The 20,219-nt window shown below is 48.0% G+C and overlaps 1 protein-coding gene across 1 annotated transcript in view; it reads right to left on the reverse strand.

The window, feature by feature from the left end:
• The window catches only part of gata3 (GATA binding protein 3), a 48,097-nt gene that overhangs the window by 17,993 nt on the left and 9,885 nt on the right, over positions 1 to 20,219 (reverse strand). Inside the window, 3 exon segments of the mRNA XM_038811877.1 lie at positions 228 to 767; positions 1,956 to 2,142; positions 2,144 to 2,334. Coding sequence (XP_038667805.1) covers positions 228 to 767; positions 1,956 to 2,142; positions 2,144 to 2,191 — 775 coding nt within the window. The 5' untranslated portion in view covers positions 2,192 to 2,334.

Here is a 20,219-nt window from a genome sequence, read left to right on the forward strand (position 1 = left end):
ACGCAATGGTAAAATATTTGTGTTTCCAATCATGAGTTCACATTTGCGTAAATAATTTTGATGAAGTAATATCTGACTCATAACTATCTACTAACTAATATCCAGAAGATAAACATTATCAATTTGATACATTAACCTGGATTTCACACTGACCCCAAGTGTTTCAATGAGCAATACCAGGATGAGTACTGGCTGGCTTGTTCAGTAAGGAATTGAGTGACACTTACCTGTACTGGAACGTGCTTTGGGTCTTGCTTTGGAATGAAAGCCTGGGGGAGATCCTCCGAGCAGGCTGCCGGATGGGAAGAGGCTGGAGCTGTAATCAGGGACGTAAGGTGGGTAAGAGGCCAGAGGGTGATGGGCTGCAGATGAGCACCCTCCTAATGCCATGCTGCTTCTGGGGTGAGAGGATCCTGTCTCCAACTTCATGCCCTCAGCCAGGGACACCTGGTACTTGATGCACTCCTTGTCCTCCTGGCGGCTGGAGCTGCTGGGTCCAGGGACGGAGAGAGTAGGGTCGGGGGACACATCCTTGGGAGGGGTAGGGGGAAAGGTGAACAGGTGAGGGCTGGAGTGTCCTGCTGAGAGGGACGCTGATGAGGAAGGAGGGTAGACGGAAAGAGCGCCCGGGGAGCTGTGGTGGAGTGGAGCCTTGCTGAATGCACTCAGATTCCAAGGAGAAGCATTATGATGAGAGGCAAGGGCTTTGCCTCCGTCTAACCAGGACAGAGAGCCATGAAGCAGAGGAGGGCGGCAAACCTGACCCCCTGAAATGATAAAACAAAAGTGTGGATCAGTACACAACTCTTCATCCAAATCCCTGCTAATTTTTAACTTATCTTAGATGCCATAATTCCAATCAGTTCATTCTTATTTAATCTTAAAGTTTATAAATGCTGAAGACTCCCACAGTTTGACAGATTTACCTTAAAATCAACCTCTTTTGGGAGTGACCCCCTTTGTTCTAATTGTCCACCCTCATCCCTACCCGCATTCCCAAATTTGCACCCAGGATAATGAGCGGGTGCTAAGAAGCATTGTAACTTCCTTTAGGCGACAGTAAACATTTGGTGTAAAAACATTCAACTCTCATTTTTTGTGTAAACCATGTACTGCAGTGTAAATGATCTGTCCATCGAATTGGAGCGACTGTGCAGGGTGCAACCTATCCAGATACACGTTTTTAGGTACAAACCTTCCTGTTTTTTTCGCTGTATAAATATAAGGATTGTTTTTATAGTGTGTGTGTGCCACAAAAACCCCAAGTGACAAGAAGGAATAATAGCTTCAAAGCTACTTTCGATTTGCAATATATATATATAGAGAGAGAGAGAGCTTTCTCCGCCAGCCACTGAAGCTGCCCCAACACAGCGAGAGGCAACATTCAACAAGCCACGAACGCCCACGCTGCTAATGGTCACAGAAAATAGAACATGATGTACCCAATGTCCAGTCAAGCTTTGAAATGTCAATTTTAACGATAGGCGATAGTGGATGTAATAATCCCGAACGGATTAGCAAAATGGATTTGGATTGGCATCATCATGTAATTTTTTTTTTAAAGTAATAGTTTCGAGACACACAAGGCAGCGCCTCGATTACATCCGGGAGGCCCTCCCATTAAATAACCCAAATAGCCTCTCTTTCTCATCTCCAATATGTCCTCTTCAGACCCCCTCAAAAAATGCAGAACGTAGCATTTTTTTTTTCAATCCCTGGAATTTGAGACCGGGTTCAGTAACAAAACATCGCCTTTGTTGGGAGTGTTTCTGCCCATGAACATTCTCAATCTCCTTCTTAAAACGATACTTGTTAATGAATCTCACTGAAACGGCAACCGATGTGCTCGCATTTCATTTCACTCGATACGTGTGTGTGTGTGTGGGGGGGGGGGGGGGGGGGGGGGGTCATTCATATGTGGGAGAGGTAAATCTAAAAAGTGTGAAAACTCTTACCGTGGTGAGGAGGAGGATATCTCTGCACGGTGGCTCGGACCGAGTTCCCATAGTAGGAGGCAACGTGGTTCGCTTGGCTGTCGATGTTGAAAAGTACATCCACTTCTTCTGACTGGAGGTAGGGCGCCGAGTCCACGTAGCCATGGCTGAGCCCCGGGTGGTGGGAGTCAGGATGTTGCCCGTTTAAACACGGCGGGGTGATGGTGTGTCATCCAGCGAGGCTGGTCAACCTCCATCGCGATCAAACTTCGGCTGAACTTATATTACAAATATTTCTCTCTATCTATCTATTATATCTATGTGTGTTACAGTCCGAGATTCGGTATCTTTCAATTACAGAATCCACAAAGTGAGTCTCCACTGCTGCTTACTCATCCACCTGTGAGAGACAGAGCAGGAGAGAGGGAAAGAAAGCGATGATTACTTTAGTCGAAACAAGATACCTGAGCATCCCCCCCCCCCCCTCCCCTCCCCACCCCACACACACACCCAACCCTCCCTTTCTGTAAAGCAGTGAGGTCGGGGAAATACAAAAGCAAAGACGTGTAAAATCGAAACCAATTTAAAACGACCCACACTGCCTGTTCTCCGAATCGGAAATGAAGTTATTCAACTTATTAAGGTGCATTTCTCCGGTGAAAAGAAAAAGCCATGGGCTGAATCTGCTGGGTATCGAATGCACGATTATCCACCAACACCACCACCCCCCCCCCCCCAACCAAACCACCACCACCAAATAAAACCTTCAGTTAAACCGCGATGTTAACCATGTCCATCCCTGATCAATAATCTGCAGATGGACTTGAACGCGGCTGGAGATTTAAATTCCACCAAATACCAGCTCTCCCCTCCATGCATCACGCCTCTGCAAATATTGGATACGTTTAGGGGGAAAAAAATAAAATTAAAATAAAACGTTTTGCCACCCTTAAAAAAGAGATTTCGGATGGGGTTGTTGCTGAGAAAACAGAAAAGTAGGAGGAAGGAATGCAGCAAAGGGGTGGGGGGTGTGCAGGACCAACCTTGTCGCAGTGCTGGGCTCAGAGGGTTTGATGAGTGGAGCACACTGGCTGCAGAGCTGACTGATGAGATTGTGTTTATGTCCCCGGGTTTTTTTTTTAAGAGTGGAGGCATTCTCTCTGAACTGGCGGATGGCGCCAGCCGGCTCAATGCACGGCGCGTTGGAACTTAAAAACAACCCACCCCCTCGCGGCCAATCAGAGAGCCTCCTTACCCCCCCCCACCCCGACCCACACAGGCTGCAGGCCCCGCCCCCCAACCCCCTCCCTGATTGGCCAGACCTCCCTGATTGCCCATTGGTGGATTACACCCCCCTCCACTCCGCCCCCTCTATCCATCTATTGGCTGCTCCCTGGGGCAATATTGTCACAGGGTTCCAATGAGGAGCCAACTGAGTTTTTTTGTCACAACCCATCTGGAGGAAGTCTCCGCCCAGCTGGTCCCGTGGGAGGGCTCCTGGGGGGGGAGGAAGCCAATTGGTTAGCGAGGAATGCCAATTCTTTCTCTTCCGCAATTTAAATTGGCCCCAATCCCCCCCTCCCAAAAAAATCAATTAAAAGCCTCATTATAAATATAATGTCAAATCGCTTTTTAAAAAAAAAACATGTCCTTACTGGGATTTTTAAAAAAAACTAATTGAACCTACGTGGGAACTTATCAATGTTCTCTTTCCGAAGCTGTTCCTCTGACCTGTGAGCAGCATTTCAGATGCCACCAGCCACTGGGAAATACAGAATGATTTTTGACGCCAAATGCTGGAAGATTGTGAAATGTGCCACATGCGCGTGGGAGAGAGAGGGGGGGGGGGTGGAGGGGAGGGGGGGGGGGGGAATGACTGACTGGGGAACGCAGATAGCAGAGACCGGGCTGGAGAGCCCCTGCGGCTCGGCAACAATCTCCTGCATTTATATATCGCCCTTTCAGTTCATGCACCCCCCCCCCCCCCCCCAGGGATGCTTATAGAAGGCAGAATTGGCCATCGGGACGCAGCAGGCGATGTTTGCTCAGATCCATTCACAAAGGTCTGAGGGATAGGCTGGGGGCGATAAGGGGGGTGGGGGCGATAAGGGGGATGGGGGGTGACTTGAATCTTAAAGGAGGGGGAGAGATTGCATAGCTTGTAGAACTGAGGGCAGAACCACCGACACTGCAGTGGCTAAAATCGGTGGGGGGGGGGGATTAGAGCAGATACATCAAAATAGGAGAATGTTTGTATATTTCATACATGGGCTGGGATGGCAACAGGTGACCCCCTCCCTCCCTCCTCCCTCCCCTCCCCTCCCTCCCTCACTCAGTGAGGCACAGCGTCCTCTCGCACTGGGGAGTCATTCCACTTCACTGCCTCGGAATAGGAGGGCCGCGGGCTGGCATTTCATGTGCAATTGCCAGTCCAGCTGCAGATTGACAGTATGTAATTGGGGAATGGGAGTTGCTCTTTTGATGCTCTGCATTTTACTGAAATGTCTCAGCCGGGCCGACGCCACTCCACCTGACGTCAGCGGTTGAATAAATAAGTCAGGAAATGATCTGGGTTCAATGAGGGACAGGGACAGGGAATTCCACATTGCGAGCGGGGGTGGGGGGGGGGGGGGGGGGGGGGAGGCTGGAACCAGGCCAGCGGAAGCGACATGCAACTGAAGCAAAACCCCTAGAATAGGTCAGAGCGTCAGCATTGTTCATTGGGAGTAATGTGTTGTTTGGGTGGGGGGGAGGGGGGTCACTTTTCCAACGTTAATGTGCACCCAGATCTTGAAGGCATTAACAGCTGGAGAGGCAGGTTATGGGCTAGAATGCATCGTGTGTTAGCATCTAAATCTGTTGCTGGAGATTTTGTTTTAGTTGTTGTTACACTTGAACCCAATGCGAACTGACAGCAAGAACTCAAGCCGAAAATGCGTTTGTGTTTTCCACCATCCTTCCTTGAATGTCTCCCCCCCCCCCCCCCCCAAGAGCAATCCAACCGGTTTCGGAATCGAATCCTTTTGATCCCAGTCACTCTGTCGCCCGCCCCAAACATGGAGTTCCTGTTAATGCAGCGTGACAACGTTCCGGGAGAGCTCCCCAGCTCCTGCCTTCAGACCAAACCTGCGCCCTCTGAGTTTCAACACACAATCCCTCTCCACTCCAGAGATGCCGTGTGTTTGTTTTTTTGAATGAATTTTCACGCTCCGCGTGAGAGGTGATTAATATCACGATTGATTTTTTTTTGTCTTGCAAGTTTGCTTTATTAATGCACTGAAAACTTTGATAACCACGGCACCTGGATACATGAAGGTCATGTTCAATGAGCGCGTTTCCAAAGCTCGTTCTATTTTAACAATAACATATAGGCTGTCCCTCCAAAGGGGATCGAATAATGGGAGTGTTTGTCCCCCATCCCTCTCACCCAGAGTAACTTGCTCACCTTATTCTGCCTCCTTCTGCAATATATGTTCTATGTTATCATTGGTGTGTTTCGTAATCTCTCTCAGGAGAGCAATGCTACTTAACGAAACTAAAATGTCTCAGCGAGCGCTTGAACAGGCCAACAAGTGAAATGTTGTTAACGCTGAATTGTAATGACTTATGGCCATGTGGCATTTTCCTGACATCACTGGGACCCGGCTCTGGCCCATGTTCGATATTAAAACTGTGTCAGTCCCCCTCCCCTTCCCACCGTCCCCGTCCCCGTCCCTTAATGCATAGTTTAGGAGCTGAGGTTTAGCCTTACCCACCCCATCCCAACACTTCAGGTGGGACCTTGGCAAAGCTTAACAAGCCCAAGCAGTTGACTTCAGGAACGCTTATGGCTGATTAATGACACGGGAACAGCCGGTACCATAATTACAGCCTATAGACCCGAATTTATTGAGGGCGGCCACACACACACACGATTAGGGGGTGAGATTAATCTGGCGAAAGGAGGGGTTCAGTGACATGCGAGGTGCAAAACCTGAAAATCGCCATGGACTATTTCGAATTACACGCACGTTAGAACTTTACCAAATGTGGGGTCTCCGAACAAGACCGTCTTTTATTTTGTTGGTTGCTATGGTTTAGTTGTCAGTTGTAATCCCGCCCAGTTACACGGTTTGTGCAGATTGATAGAGACGGGCTAATAATGGGGGGCATTGTTTTAACAATTAGCGCCCAAAAAAAGAACCATTTTGAAGAGGGGGGGGGGGGGGGGGTTCAGTTGATTTAAATGTTAAAAGACGCGCTGCCGCTATTGAAATGGATTGTATCTCCCTCTCCGAAGAAGAGACAAATAAAAACAGCAGCAAAAAAATAAATTGCCCGGGGAACATTACAGCACCCGTCGATTCACATCGATCTCCACCTAAAGACTGTGGAACATGTTGGCTGTCATGCCTGTGATCGGAGACAGACACGTGTAAGCAGGCAGATCCTGGCTCGCCAGAAATGACTGTTTAATTAGGCAGCTAACAGTTGCGCTGTGGTCGGATTTGATCTTCTGTCTCTGTATATATAATATTTGGTTTAATCACCATTCCCCATGCGCAGGTAAAGTTGTACAAATAGCCGCTGGCGAAGGCACAGGGTTATACTGAGGACATCCAGCCTGAAGGCGGACTCCTCTCATCTTATTAGACGAAAATGCGAGCTCGTGGTAGAAACAAAAGTCAACATATACAGACTACCTCGTATTGATAGTAGAGGTCGACTCAAACCAGCAATCGTCTGCGTTGACTGGTCCTAATTAACAAACACAAGGATATACCTTGAACCAAGAACGTGAACTATTCTAATGGATTATAATCAGTTTCTTTCTCTTAAAAGGTCTTTATAAAGCCTTTATGACAAAGTAAGATAATGGAATTCGGTAGCCTTTTATCTGAGCGCTATATACACTATTTTGGATCTTAATTACACCGTATTTTGTTAACCTGTTTACTGACAGATCTCTTTCTAAATCGACTATGATCTAAACGCGGAGTTTTCTGGATTTATGGAACTGCTCTGACATTCACAAGCGAATCGTTTTGGATAAAGGAAAGCAGACATCTGTAGGTACAAAGGACAGGCTTGGTTATTTATTGTCTCCTCACTTCCCCAGAACATTCTTATTTAAGTGCTAATTCGATGCTTATCAGATTTATCACTTACAGAAGGAGTAAAGGTGTTACGGTGCTGATATATTTACAGTTAGATGCTGACACGCGGAGGAGAAATGCGTTTTCATCAGAAAATTGATCAGCCCGATGAGTAACCGGTGAATGTACAAAATTCTCTCTCACACACACACAAAAACAACCGTTCAAAATGGTCTGAAAATGTGACTGCTCTGATGTGCTGGGGTCTGGTAAAGGGGGAGGGGGGGGCAGTATTTGGGTTAATCTCAGTATATTCCTCGCGTGTGTGGACAGGCTGGGTAAATTACATGTCAATTCCAGCTCTCGGGTTGGTAAATTTCGCTGAGTTCCACTCCTTGGCTTCTAAAGCAGAGAGCGCTCTCTTACTGCGGATTGCCAATCCGGCCCACACTCCTTTCAGCTTTACTCCGCTGTTGCTCGAACGAAACGTGTGTGTGTGCGTGTGTCTTTTTATAGATAAATTAAGCTTCAGTTGTCTAGAGTAACCTTAACACGAGAAGTGGAGGTCAGCTGAATTTTGAGTTGGTGACTGTAGCTGGCAAGTGGAATTGATTAGTGTGCGGGTGGAAAGCAGCCACTGTGACCATGTTAACTGTAGCGGTGTCAATGATTCTGGGCTACATTGTGCTCTCGGAAGTGGAACCAGTTCTGTAAAAAGCCAGAGAAAGGCACGCACAAATGTTGCGTTCGCCCTGACAGTGTTTCAGGGCCAGCCTGTCTATAAAGGCTCGACACTGACTGGCGTCTTGTTGGGCCAACATGAGCATTAAAGGGGCTGGTTTAGCTCACTGGGCTAAATCGCTGGCTTTTAAAAGCAGACCAAGGCAGGCCAGCCATACCAGCCTCCCCGAACAGGCGCCGGAATGTGGCGACGAGGGGTTTTTCACAGTAACTTCATTGAAGCCTACTCGTGACAATAAGCGATTTTCATTTCATTAATGCTGACCAACCTGCCTGCTTGTGTGAATGATCTAAACTGAAAGCAGGGTCGCATTCTGTATTTCGCCGGAGTGAAAAGGTGCCAATCGCCTTCCGAATATAATCTTACAGGGAGTGTGAGGAGAGGGGGAGGGGGTTATTCCGGTCGCTTTCCATGTGGCCCGCGTTCACTGGAGGGGGGGGGGGGGGGGTGAATAAGGGATCTCACCGGACGACTTTCTAATAGGATACATCCTAAGACATTAAAGCCTCAATCCTGTTACAATACTCGATACATCTTTTACCTGATGTGCTCGGCTCGCCCCGGTTTGCCGGCATGGGTACCAGCCGCTGTGTTGGCTTTTGACAGAAGAGGGATGAAGGCGCTGCTCTGAACTATTGAGAGGTTCCTCGTTTTTATCAGGCAGGATACTCGAGCTGGCATAGACTGAGATGGTGGGCAATGACTGTGCGCAGATAACAGAAACAGACGATTCTGAACTCGAGTGTTTCCCCTCCTTTGAGTATCGGGAAGACCCTATCGCCTCACACAGGTGACACGGTGAATTTTTGATACAGGAATGTGTGAATAAAAGCTCAAATGTCCATCACCGCCCCCTCTCCCCGACGCACTACACGTATTTCCCTTAATGGTAGTAATTCCGCGGGATGGCAAAGGGGAAATGGAGACCACAGTGTTCAGGGCGGTGAGGGTGGGGGAGATTTCATGTTTCATCGTTAATGAGATTAATACTCTTCATCTGACTTCGTTTGTGTCAAGTTCTACAAGATGCATTGGGACCCTGCAACCCATCCACAAGATTCTTGGCTGGTTTATTTTTTCCCCAAGACATGCGTTTGGGTTTTAATACAGCGCTCAAATTCAACAAGGAATACTTAAATATTTCAGCGAAAAACATTTAAATTGCCAGTTAAATCTGGGATACACGATCGTTATCTGGGCGGGTTGGATTTCAAAGGAAGCTCCCTGTATGTATTCACCATCATCCATTTCCCACTCATTTTGATCTGTGCACCGCAGTCAGTTTGCATTCTCAGTAAAAACAGCGTCTCTTTTCTCATGTCAGAAGAGAGGGGCTCTTTTTCCGGCGATTCAATTGAGTTTTTAAAAAAAACAAGGATGAGACCTAAAGTAAACGAAAGGAGGTGAGAGGTGCTTGTGGTGATGGGTAAGAGGCGGGCACCCGGCAACAAGGCTATGTTCATCTTTTCAATAGTCTGTTGGAGATTGGTCAAACATTTGATTATCGAAAGCGACCTGATTGACGAATAACCTCAAGTTAAATCTGATAAGCTAATATTGCCCCAAATAGATTGAAAGCTCCGGGAAAAAAAGTACAAAATGCATCATTGCTCCCACAAAATCACTTTTTTGTCTCGAGGAGTAATGTTTTTACAATTCCACACACACACATCTATACAGACATGAGTCCAAAATTCCACCCAGGGATGCACATGCGTGAATAAAGGCGCTTATTGTACACAACTATTGTATACATGAATTCACTCCACTTACAGATGTTCCCGTTGACCAATGAGGCCAGAGAAGGTAGACAGTGCCTTCTTGGGGGAAACAGTGAAATTCACATGAAATGTATCGGTATGGTTTATTTTCTTGGGCCGCGGCTGTTAAAGCAGGAGCTGACGGAGTGATGCTCCGTCAATGCCCAACAGAATTACACAAAGCGGTAACCCGGTCAGGAATAACTAAAGACATTAATCGCCACAAAGAACATTTGCATCAATGTTTGAAAGAGGACTGCCGGAGAAAACCGTACTGCGTTACACCCTGGTTGTCAGCATGCCTGGAGATCAACAGGGTAATACACCTGTCCAATCCCCCCCCCCCCCCCCAGAAAACTAAACAATATACCTTCCCAATCCCCCACCACAGTAAACAGAGCCATATACCTGCCCAATACCCCATCCCCACACCAGTGAACAGTGTAATATACCTGCCCCCCCCCCCCCCACCACGCTAAATAGTGTAATACATCTGCCCAATCCATCCCAGGTAAACAGTGCAAAACACTTTGTCAATACCCCAATCCAGTAAACAGTGTAATATACATGCCAAATCCCCCACAGTAAACAGTGTAATATACCTGCCCAGTCCTTCCGCCAGTAAACAGAGGAATATACCTGCCCAATGCCTCCCACCAGTAACAGTGTAATATACCTGCCCGATCCACCCAGTAAATAGTGTCATATACCAGCACAATCCCCCCTAGTAAACAGTTTAATATACCTGCCCAACCTCAAACAGTAAACAGTGTAATATACCTGCCCAACCCCCAGAAAACAGTGTAATATACCCCACCCCCAGTAAAGAGTGTAATATTCCTGCCCAGTCCCCCCCCCCCCCAGAAAACACTAATATACCTGACCAATCCCCCAGTAAAGAGTGTAATATTCCTGTCCAATCACCCCAGTAAACAGTGTAACATACCTGCCCAATCCCCACCAGGAAACAGTGTTATATACCTGCCCAATCCCCCCCCCCCCCCAGTAAACACTGTAATATAACTGCCCAATCCCCCAGGAAACAGTGTTATATACCTGCCCCCCCCCCCCAGTAAACAGTGTAATATATATCCCCAATACTCCCCAGTAAACACTGTAATATACCTGCCCCCCCAGCAAACACTGTAATATACCTGGCCAAACGCCCCACAGTAAACAGTGTAATATGCCTACCCATTCCCCTCAGTAAACAGTGTAATATACCTGCCCAAACCCCCACCAGTAAACAGTGTAATATACCTGCCCAATCCATCCCAGTAAACAGTGTAATATACCTGCCCATTCCTCCCCAGTAAACAGTGTAATATACATGCCCAATCGACCCCCAGTAAACAGTGTAATATACCTGCCCAATCACCCCCAGTAAACAGTGTAATATACCTACCCAATCCACCCAGTAAACACTGAAATATACCTGCCCAATCACCCCCAGTAAACAGTGTAATATACCTGCCCAATCCCCCCCCAGTAAACAGTGTAATATACCCGCCCAATCCCCCCGTAAACACTGTAATATACCTGCCAACCCCCCCCCCCCAGTAAACAGTGTAATATACCTGCCCAATCCCAGCCCAGTAAACAGTGTAATATACCTGCCCAATCCCAGCCCAGTAAACAGTGTAATATACCTGCCCAATCCCAGCCCAGTAAACAGTGTAATATACATGCCCAATCCCCCCCCAGTAAACAGTGTAATATACCTGCCCAATCCCCCCAGTAAATAGTGTAATATACCTGTCCAATCCCCCCAGTAAACAGTGTAATATACCTGCCCAATCCCCCCAGTAAACAGTGTAATATACCTGCCCAATCCCAGCCCAGTAAACAGTGTAATATACCTGCCCAATCCCAGCCCAGTAAACAGTGTAATATACCTGCCCAATCCCCCCCCCCCCCAGCAAACAGTGTAATATACCTGCCAACCCCCCCCCCCAGTAAACAGGGTAATATTCCTGCTCAATCACAAGTCAGTAAACAGTGTAATATACCTGACCACCGCCTCCCCCGCCCCCCGTAAACAGTGTAATATGCCTGCCGAATCACCGCAGTAAACAGTGTAATATAACTGCCCAACCCACCCCCCCCACCAAACAGTGTAATGTACCTGCCCACACCCCAGTAAACAGTGTAATATACCTGCCCAACCCTCCCCAGTAAACAGTGTAATATACCTGCCCAACCCTCCCCAGTAAACAGTGTAATATACCTGCCCAACCTCCCCCCCAGTAAACAGTGTAATATACCTGCCCAACAACGCCCCCCCAGTAAACAGTGTAATATACCTGCCCAATCCCCCCCCAGTAAACAGTGTAATATTCCTGCCCAACACCCCCATCACCCCCGCAAACAGTGTAATATACCTGCCCAACAACTACCCCCAGTAAACAATGTAATATACCTGCCCAACAACTCCCACCCCAGTAAACACTGTAATATACCTGCCCAATCCCCCCAGTAAACAGTGTAATATTCCTGCTCAACCCACCCCCCCCCCCAGTAAACACTGTAATATACCTGCCCAATCCCCCCAGTAAACAGTGTAATATACCTGCCCAACCGCCCCCCCCCCCCCAACCAGTAAACAGTGTAATATACCTGCCCAATTCCCCCGGTAAACAGTGTATATGCCTGCCCAATTCCCCCAGTATACAGTGTAATATACCTTCCCAATCTCCCCAGTAAACAGTGTAATATACCTGCCCAATCACCCCCAGTAAACAGTGTAATATACCTGCCCAACAGCCCCCCCCCCCCCCCCACCCAGTAAACAGTGTAATATACCTGCCCAATTCCCCCGGTAAACAGTGTAATATACCTGCCCAATCCCCCCCCCCCCAGTAAACACTGTAATATACCTGCCCAATCCCCCCCCAGTAAACAGTGTAATATACCTGCCCAACCCCCCCCCACCCACTAAACAGTGTAATATACCTGCCCAATCCCCCCAGTAAACAGTTTAATATACCTGCCCAATCCCCCAGTACACAGTGCAATATACATGACCAATCCCCCCCCCAGTAAACAATGTAATATACCTGCCTAACCCCCCAGTAAACAGTGTAATATACCTCCCAAATCCCAGCCCAGTAAACAGTGTAATATACCTCCCCAATCCCAGCCCAGTAAACACAGTAATATACCTGCCCAATCCCCCTAGTAAGCAGTGTAATGTACCTGCCCAAACCCCCCCAGTAAACACTGTAATGTACCTGCCCAATCCCCCCAGTAAACAATGTAATATACCTGCCCAATCCCCCCAGTTAACACTGTAATATACCTGCCCAACGCCCCCCCAGTAAACAGTGTAATATACCTGCCCACCCCCCCAGTAAACAGTGTAATATACCTGCCCACCCCCCAGTAAACACTGTAATATACCTGCCCAACGCCCCCCCGAATAAACAGTGTAATATACCTGCCGAATCCCCCCAGTAAACAGTGTAATATACCTGCCCAATGCCCCCTCCCAGTAAACACTGTAATATATCTGCCCAATCCCCCCCCAAGTAAACACTGTAATATACCTGCCCAATCCTCCCCACCCAGTAAACAATGTAATATGCTTCCCCAACTCCCCCAGTAAACAGTGTAATATACCTGCCCAATCCCCCGCAGTAAACAGTGTAATATTCCTGCCCAATCCCCCCAGTAAACAGTGTAATATATCTGCCCAATCCCCCCAGTAAACAGTGTAATATACCTGCCCAATCCCCCAAGCAAACAGTGTAATATACCTGCCCAATCCCCCCAGCAAACAGTGTAATATACTTGCCCAATCCCCCCAGTAAACAGTGTAATATACCTGCCCAATCCCCCAAGCAAACAGTGTAATATACCTGCCCAATCCCCCCAGCAAACAGTGTAATATACCTGCCCAATCCCCCCAGCAAACAGTGTAATATACCTGCCCAATCCCACCAGCAAACAGTGTAATATACCTGCCCAATCCCCCCCCCCCCCAGTAAACAGTGTAATATACCTGCCAAATCCCCCCGTAAACAGTGTAATTTACCTGCCCAAACCCCCCAGTAAACACTGTAATATACCTGACCAATCCCCCCGTAAACAGTGTAATATACCTGCCCAAACCCCCCAGTAAACACTGTAATATACCTGACCAATCCCCCCAGTAAACAGTGTAATATACCTGCCCAATCCCCCCCCCCCCCAGTAAACAGTGTAATATACCTGCTCAATCCCCCCGTAAACAGTGTAATTTACCTGCCCAACCCCCCCAGTAAACACTGTAATATACCTGTCCAATCCCCCCCCCCCCCAGTAAACAATGTAATATACCGGCCCAATCCCACCAGTAAACAGTGTAATATACCTGCCCAATCCCCCCCAGCAAACAGTGTAATATACCTGCCCAATCCCCCCAGTAAACAGTGTAATATACCTGCCCAATCCCCCCAATAAACACTGTAATATACCTGCCTAATCCCCACCAGTAAACAGTGTAATATACCTGCCCAATCCCCCCTGTAAACACTGTAATATACCTGCCCAATCCCCCCCCAGTAAACAGTGTAATATACCTGCCCAATCTCCCCCCACCCAGTAAACAGTGTAATATACCTGCCCAATCCCCCCAGTAAACACTGTAATATACCTGCCCAATCCCCCCAGTAAACACTGTAATATACCTGCCCAATCCCCCCCAGTAAACAGTGTAATATACCTGCCCAATCTCCCCCCACCCAGCAAACAGTGTAATATACCTGCCCACACCCCCCCCCCCGTAAACAGTGTAATATGCCTGCCCAATCCCCGCAGTCAACAGTGTAATATAACTGCCCAACCACCCCCCCCCCCCGACCAAACAGTGCAATGTACCTGCCCACCCCCCCAGTAAACAGTGTAATATACCTGCCCAAACCCCCCCAGTAAACAGTGTAATATACCTGCCCAACCCACCCCCCCCCAGTAAACAGTGTAATATACCTGCCCAATCCTCCCACTAAACAGCGTAATATACCTGCCCAATCCTCCCCACCCAGTAAACAATGTAATATACTTCCCCAACCCCCCCAGTAAAAAGTGTAATATACCCGCCCAATCCCCCCAGTAAACAGTGTAATATACCGGCCCAATTCCCCCCAGTAAACAGTGTAATATACCTGCCCAATCCCCCCAGCAAACACTGTAATATACCTGCCCAATCCCCCCAGTAAACAGTGTAATATATCTGCCCAATCCCCCCCCCCAGTAAACAGTGTAATATACCTGCCCAATCCCCCCAGTAAACAGTGTAATATACCCGCCCAATCCCACCCCAGTAAACACTGTAATATACCTGCCCAACCCCCCGCAATAAACAGTGTAATATACCTGCCCAATCCCCCAGTAAACAGTGTAATATACCTGCCCAATCCCCCCAGTAAACAGTGTAATATACCTGCCCAATCCCCTCCAGTAAACAGTGTAATATACCTGCCCAACCTCCCCCCCCCAGTAAACAGTGTAAAATACCTGCCCAACCCCCCCCCCAGTAAACAGTGTAATATACCCGCCCAATCCCCCAAGTAAACAGTGTAATGTACCTGCTCAATCCCCCCCCCCAGTAAACACTGTAATATACCTGCCCAATCCCCCCAGTAAACAGTGTAATATACCTGACCAATCCCCCCCTCCCCAGTAAACACTGTATTATACCAGCCCAATCCCCCCCCCCCCCCCAGTAAACAGTTTAATATACCTGCCCAATCCCCCCGTAAACAGCGTAATTTACCGGCACAACCACCCAGTAAACAGTGTAATATACCTGCCCAATCCCCCCAGTAAACACTGTAATATACCTGCCAAATCCCCCCCTGGAAACAGTGTAATATATCTGCCCAATCTCCCCCCACCCAGTAAAAAGTGTAATATTCCAGCCCAATCCCCCCAGTAAACAGTGTAATATACCTGTCCAATCCCCCCAGTAAACAATGTAATATACCTGCCGAATCCCCAGTAAACAGTGTAATATACCTGCCCAACCCCCCCCCCCCAGTAAACAGTGTAATATACCTCCCCAACCCCCCAAGTAAACAATGTAATATACCTGCCCAATCCCCCCAGTAAGCAGTGTAATATACCTGCCCAAACCCCCACAGTAAACAGTGTAATATACCTGCCCAACGCCCCCAGTAAATAGTGAAATATACCTCCCAAACCCCCCAGTAAACAGTGTAATGTACCTGCCCAATCCCCCCAGTAAACAGTGTAATAAACCTGCCCAATCCCCCCCAGTAAACAGTGTAATATACCTGCCCAATCCCCCCCAGTAAACAGTGTAATATACCTGCCCAATCCCCCCAGTAAACAGTGTAATATACCTGCCCAATTCCACCCAGTAAACAGTGTAATATACCTGCCCATTCCTCCCCAGTAAACAGTGTAATATACCCGCCCAATCACACGTCAGTAAACAGTGTAATATACCTGCCCAATCCCCCCCAGTAAACAGTGAAATATACCTGCCCAATCCCTCCAGTAAACAGCGTAATATACCTGCCCAATCCACCCCCCCTGTAAACAGTGTAATATACCTGCCCAACCCCCCCCCAGTAAACAGTGTAATAAACCTGCCCAATCCCCCCAGTAAACAGTGTAACATACCTGCCCAATCCCCCCCAGTAAACAGTGAATCGTACCTGCCCAACCCCCCAGTAAACACTGTAATATACCTGCCCAATCTCCCCCCCACCCAGTAAACAGTGTAATATACCTGCCCATTCCCCCTCACAGTGAACAGTGCAATATACCTGCCCAATCCCCCAGTAAACAATGTAATATACCTGACCATTTCCCATCCCAGTGAACAGTGTAATACAGTATACCTGCCCAATCCCCCCAGTGAACAGTGTAATATACCTGCTCAATCCCACCAGTGAACAGTGTAATATACCAGCCCAACCCCCCCCCCAGTAAACAGTGTAATATACCTGCCCAATCCCCCAGTAAACAGTGTAATATACCTGCCCAATCCCCACAGTAAACAGTGTAATAAACCTGCCCAATCCCCCGCAGTAAACAGTGTAATATACCTGCCCAATCACACGTCAGTAAACAGTGTAATATACCTGCCCAATCCCCCCCCCCAGTAAACAGTGTAATATACCTGCCCACTCCCCCGCAGTAAACAGTGTAATATACCTGCCCAATCACACGTCAGTAAACAGTGTAATATACCTGCCCAACCCCCCTCAGTAAACAGTGTAATATACCTGCCCAATCCCCCCCAGTAAACAGTGTAATATACCTGCCTAATCACACGTCAGTAAACAGTGTAATGTACCTGCCCAATCCCCCCCAGTAAACAGTGTAATATACCTGCCCAATCCCCCCAGTAAACAGTGTAATATACCTGCCGAATCCCCCCAGTAAACAGAGTAATATACCTGCACAATCCCCCCCAGTAAACAGTGTAATATACCTGCCCAATCCCCCCAGTAAACAGTGTAATATACCTGCCCAATCCCTCCCAGTAAGCAGTGTAACGTACCTGCCCAATCCCCCCGTAAACAGTGTACGTTACCTGCCCAACCCCCCAATAAACACTGTAATATAACTGCCCAATCTCCCCCCCCCCACCCAGTAAACAGTGTAATATACCTGCCCAATCACCCAGAGTAAACAGTGTAATATACCTGCCCATTCCCCCTCCCAGTGAACAGTGTAATATACGTGCCCAATCCCCCAGTAAACAATGTAATATACCTGCCCATTCCCCCTCCCAGTGAACAGTGTAATATACCTGCCCAATCCCCACAGTGAACAATGTAATATATCTGCCCAACCCCCCTCCCAGTGAACACTGTAATATACCTGCCCAATCACCCCCAGTAAACAGTGTAATATACCCGCCCAATCCCCCCAGTAAAGAGTGTAATATACCTGCCCAATCCCCCCAGTATACAGTGTAATATACCTGCCCATTCCTCCCCAGTAAACAGTGTAATATACCTGCCCAAACCTCCCCAGTAAACAGTGTAATATACCTGCCCAACCCCACCCCAGTAAACACTGTAATATACCTGCCCAATCCCACCCCCCCAGTAAACCGTGTAATATACCTGCCCAATCCCACCAGTAAACAATGTAATATAACTGCCCAACCCCCAGTAAACAGTCTAATATACCTGCCCAATTCCACCCAGTAAAGAGTGTAATATAACTGCCCAACCCCCAGTAAACAGTGTAATATACCTGCCCAATCCCTCCAGTAAAAAGTGTAATATACCTGCCCAATCCCCCCCCCCCTCCCACCCAACCCCCCCCCCCCCCCCCCGGTAAACAGTGTAATATACCTGCCCAATGCCCCGAGTAAACAGTGTAATATAGATGCCCAATCACCCCGCAGTAAACTGTTTAATATACCTGCCCAACCCTCCCCCCCAGTAAACAGTGTAATATAGCTGCCCAATCTCCCCCAGTAAATAGTGTAATATACCTGCCCAATCCCTCGAGTAAACAGTGTAATATACCTGCCCAATCCCCCAGTAAACAGTGTAATATACCTGCCCAATCCCCCCCCCCCCAGTAAACAGTGCAATATTCGTGCCGAATTTCCCAAGTAAACACTGTAATATACCTGCCCAATCCCCTCAGCAAACAGTGTAATATACCTGCCCAATCCCCCCCAGTAAACACTGAAATATACCTGCCCAGTCCCCCCAGTAAACAGTGTAATATACCTGCCCAATCCCCCCAGTAAACAGTGTAATATACCTGCCCAATCCTCCCAGTAAACAGTGTAATATACCTGCACAATCACTCCCAGTAAACAGTGTAATATACCTGCCCATTCACTCCCAGTAAACAGTGTAATATACCTGCCCAATCTCCCCCAGTAAACACGGTAATAAACCTGCCCAATCCCACCAGTAAACACTGTAATATACCTGCCCAATCCCCCAGTATACAGTGTAATATACCTGCCCAATCCCCCCAGTAAACAGTGTAATATACCTGCCCAACCCCCCCCCCCCCCCCCCCCCCCCGGGTAAACAGCGTAATATTCCTGCCCAATTCCTCGAGTAAACAGTGTAATATACCTGCCCAATCCCCCGCAGTAAACAGTGTAATATACCTGCCCAATCCACCCCCCCCCCGTAAACACTGTAATGTCCCTGCCCAATCCCCCCCCAGTAAACAGTGTAATATACCTGCCCAATACCCTGCAGAAAACAGTGTAATATACCTGCCAAATTCCCCCCAGTAAACAGTGTAATATACCTGCCCAATCCCCCCCCCCCCCAGTAAACAGTGTAATATACCTGCCCAAACCCCCCTCAGTAAAAACTGTAATGTATCTGCCCAATCCTCCCCCACCCCTGTAAACAGTGCAATATACCTGCCCAATCCCCCCAGTAAACAGTGCAATATACCTGCCCAATCCCCCCAGTAAACAGTGTAATATACCTGCCCATGCCCCCCGCAGTAAACTGTGTAATATACCTGCCCAATCCCCCCAGTAAACAGTGTAATATACCTGCCCAATCCCCCCGCAGTAAACTGTGTAATATACCTGCCCATTCCCCGGCATTAAACAGTGTTATATACCTGCCCAATCCCAACCCCCGTAAACAGTGTAATATACCTGCCCAATCTCCCCCAGTAGTGTAATATACTTGCCCAATCCCCCCAGTTAACAGTGTAATATAACTGCCCAACCCCCAGTGAACAGTGTAATATACCTGCCCAGCCCCCAGTGAACAGTGTAATATACCTGCCCAACCCCCCCCCCCCAGTAAACAGTGTAATCTACCTGCCCAAACCCCCCATAAACAGTGTAATATATCTGCCCAACCGCCAGTAAACAGTGTAATATACCTGCCCAATCCCCCGAGTAAACACTGTAATATACCTGCCCAATCCCCCAGTAAACAGTGTAATATACCTGCCCAATCCCCCCAGTAAACACTGTAACATACCTGCCCAATTCCCCCCCGCTAAACACTGTAATATACCTGCCCAATCCCCCCAGTAACACTGTAATATACCTGCCCAATTCCCACCAGTAAACAGTGTAATATACCTGCCCAATCCCCCCAGTAAACGGTGTAATATACCTGCCCAATCCCCCCCCCCCACCCAGTAAACAGTGTAATACACCTGCCCAATCCCCCCAGTAAACAGTGTAATATACCTGCCCAAATCCCTCAGTAACCACTGTAATATACCTGCCCACTTCCCCCCCCCCCCCTTTCCCCCCGGTAAACACTGCCAAACCGCCCCCTCCCCCAGTAAACACTGTAATATTCCTGCCTAATCCCCCCCCCCAGTAAACAGTGTAATATACCTGCCCAATCCCCCAAGTTAACAGTGTAATATACCTGCCCAATCCCCCCAGTAAACAGTGGAATATACCTGCCCAATCCCGCTACGTTAACAGTGTAATATACCTGCCCAATCCCCCCCAGTAAACACTGTAATATACCTGCCCAATTCCCCCTAGTAAACAGTGTAATATGCCAGCCCAATCCCCCTAGTAAAGAGTGTAATATACCTGCCCAATTCCCCCAGTAAAGAGTGTAATATACCTGCCCAATCCCCCCAGTATACAGTGTAATATACCTGCCCAATCCCCCCAGTGAACAGTGTAATATACCTGCCCAATCCCCCCTAGTAACAGTGTAATATACCTGCCCAATCCCCCCCAGTAAACAGTGTAATATACCTTCCCAATCCCCCCACTAAA

This window comes from Scyliorhinus canicula, chromosome 11 (assembly GCF_902713615.1).
Source record: "Scyliorhinus canicula chromosome 11, sScyCan1.1, whole genome shotgun sequence".
NCBI classification, from domain to species: domain Eukaryota; kingdom Metazoa; phylum Chordata; class Chondrichthyes; order Carcharhiniformes; family Scyliorhinidae; genus Scyliorhinus; species Scyliorhinus canicula.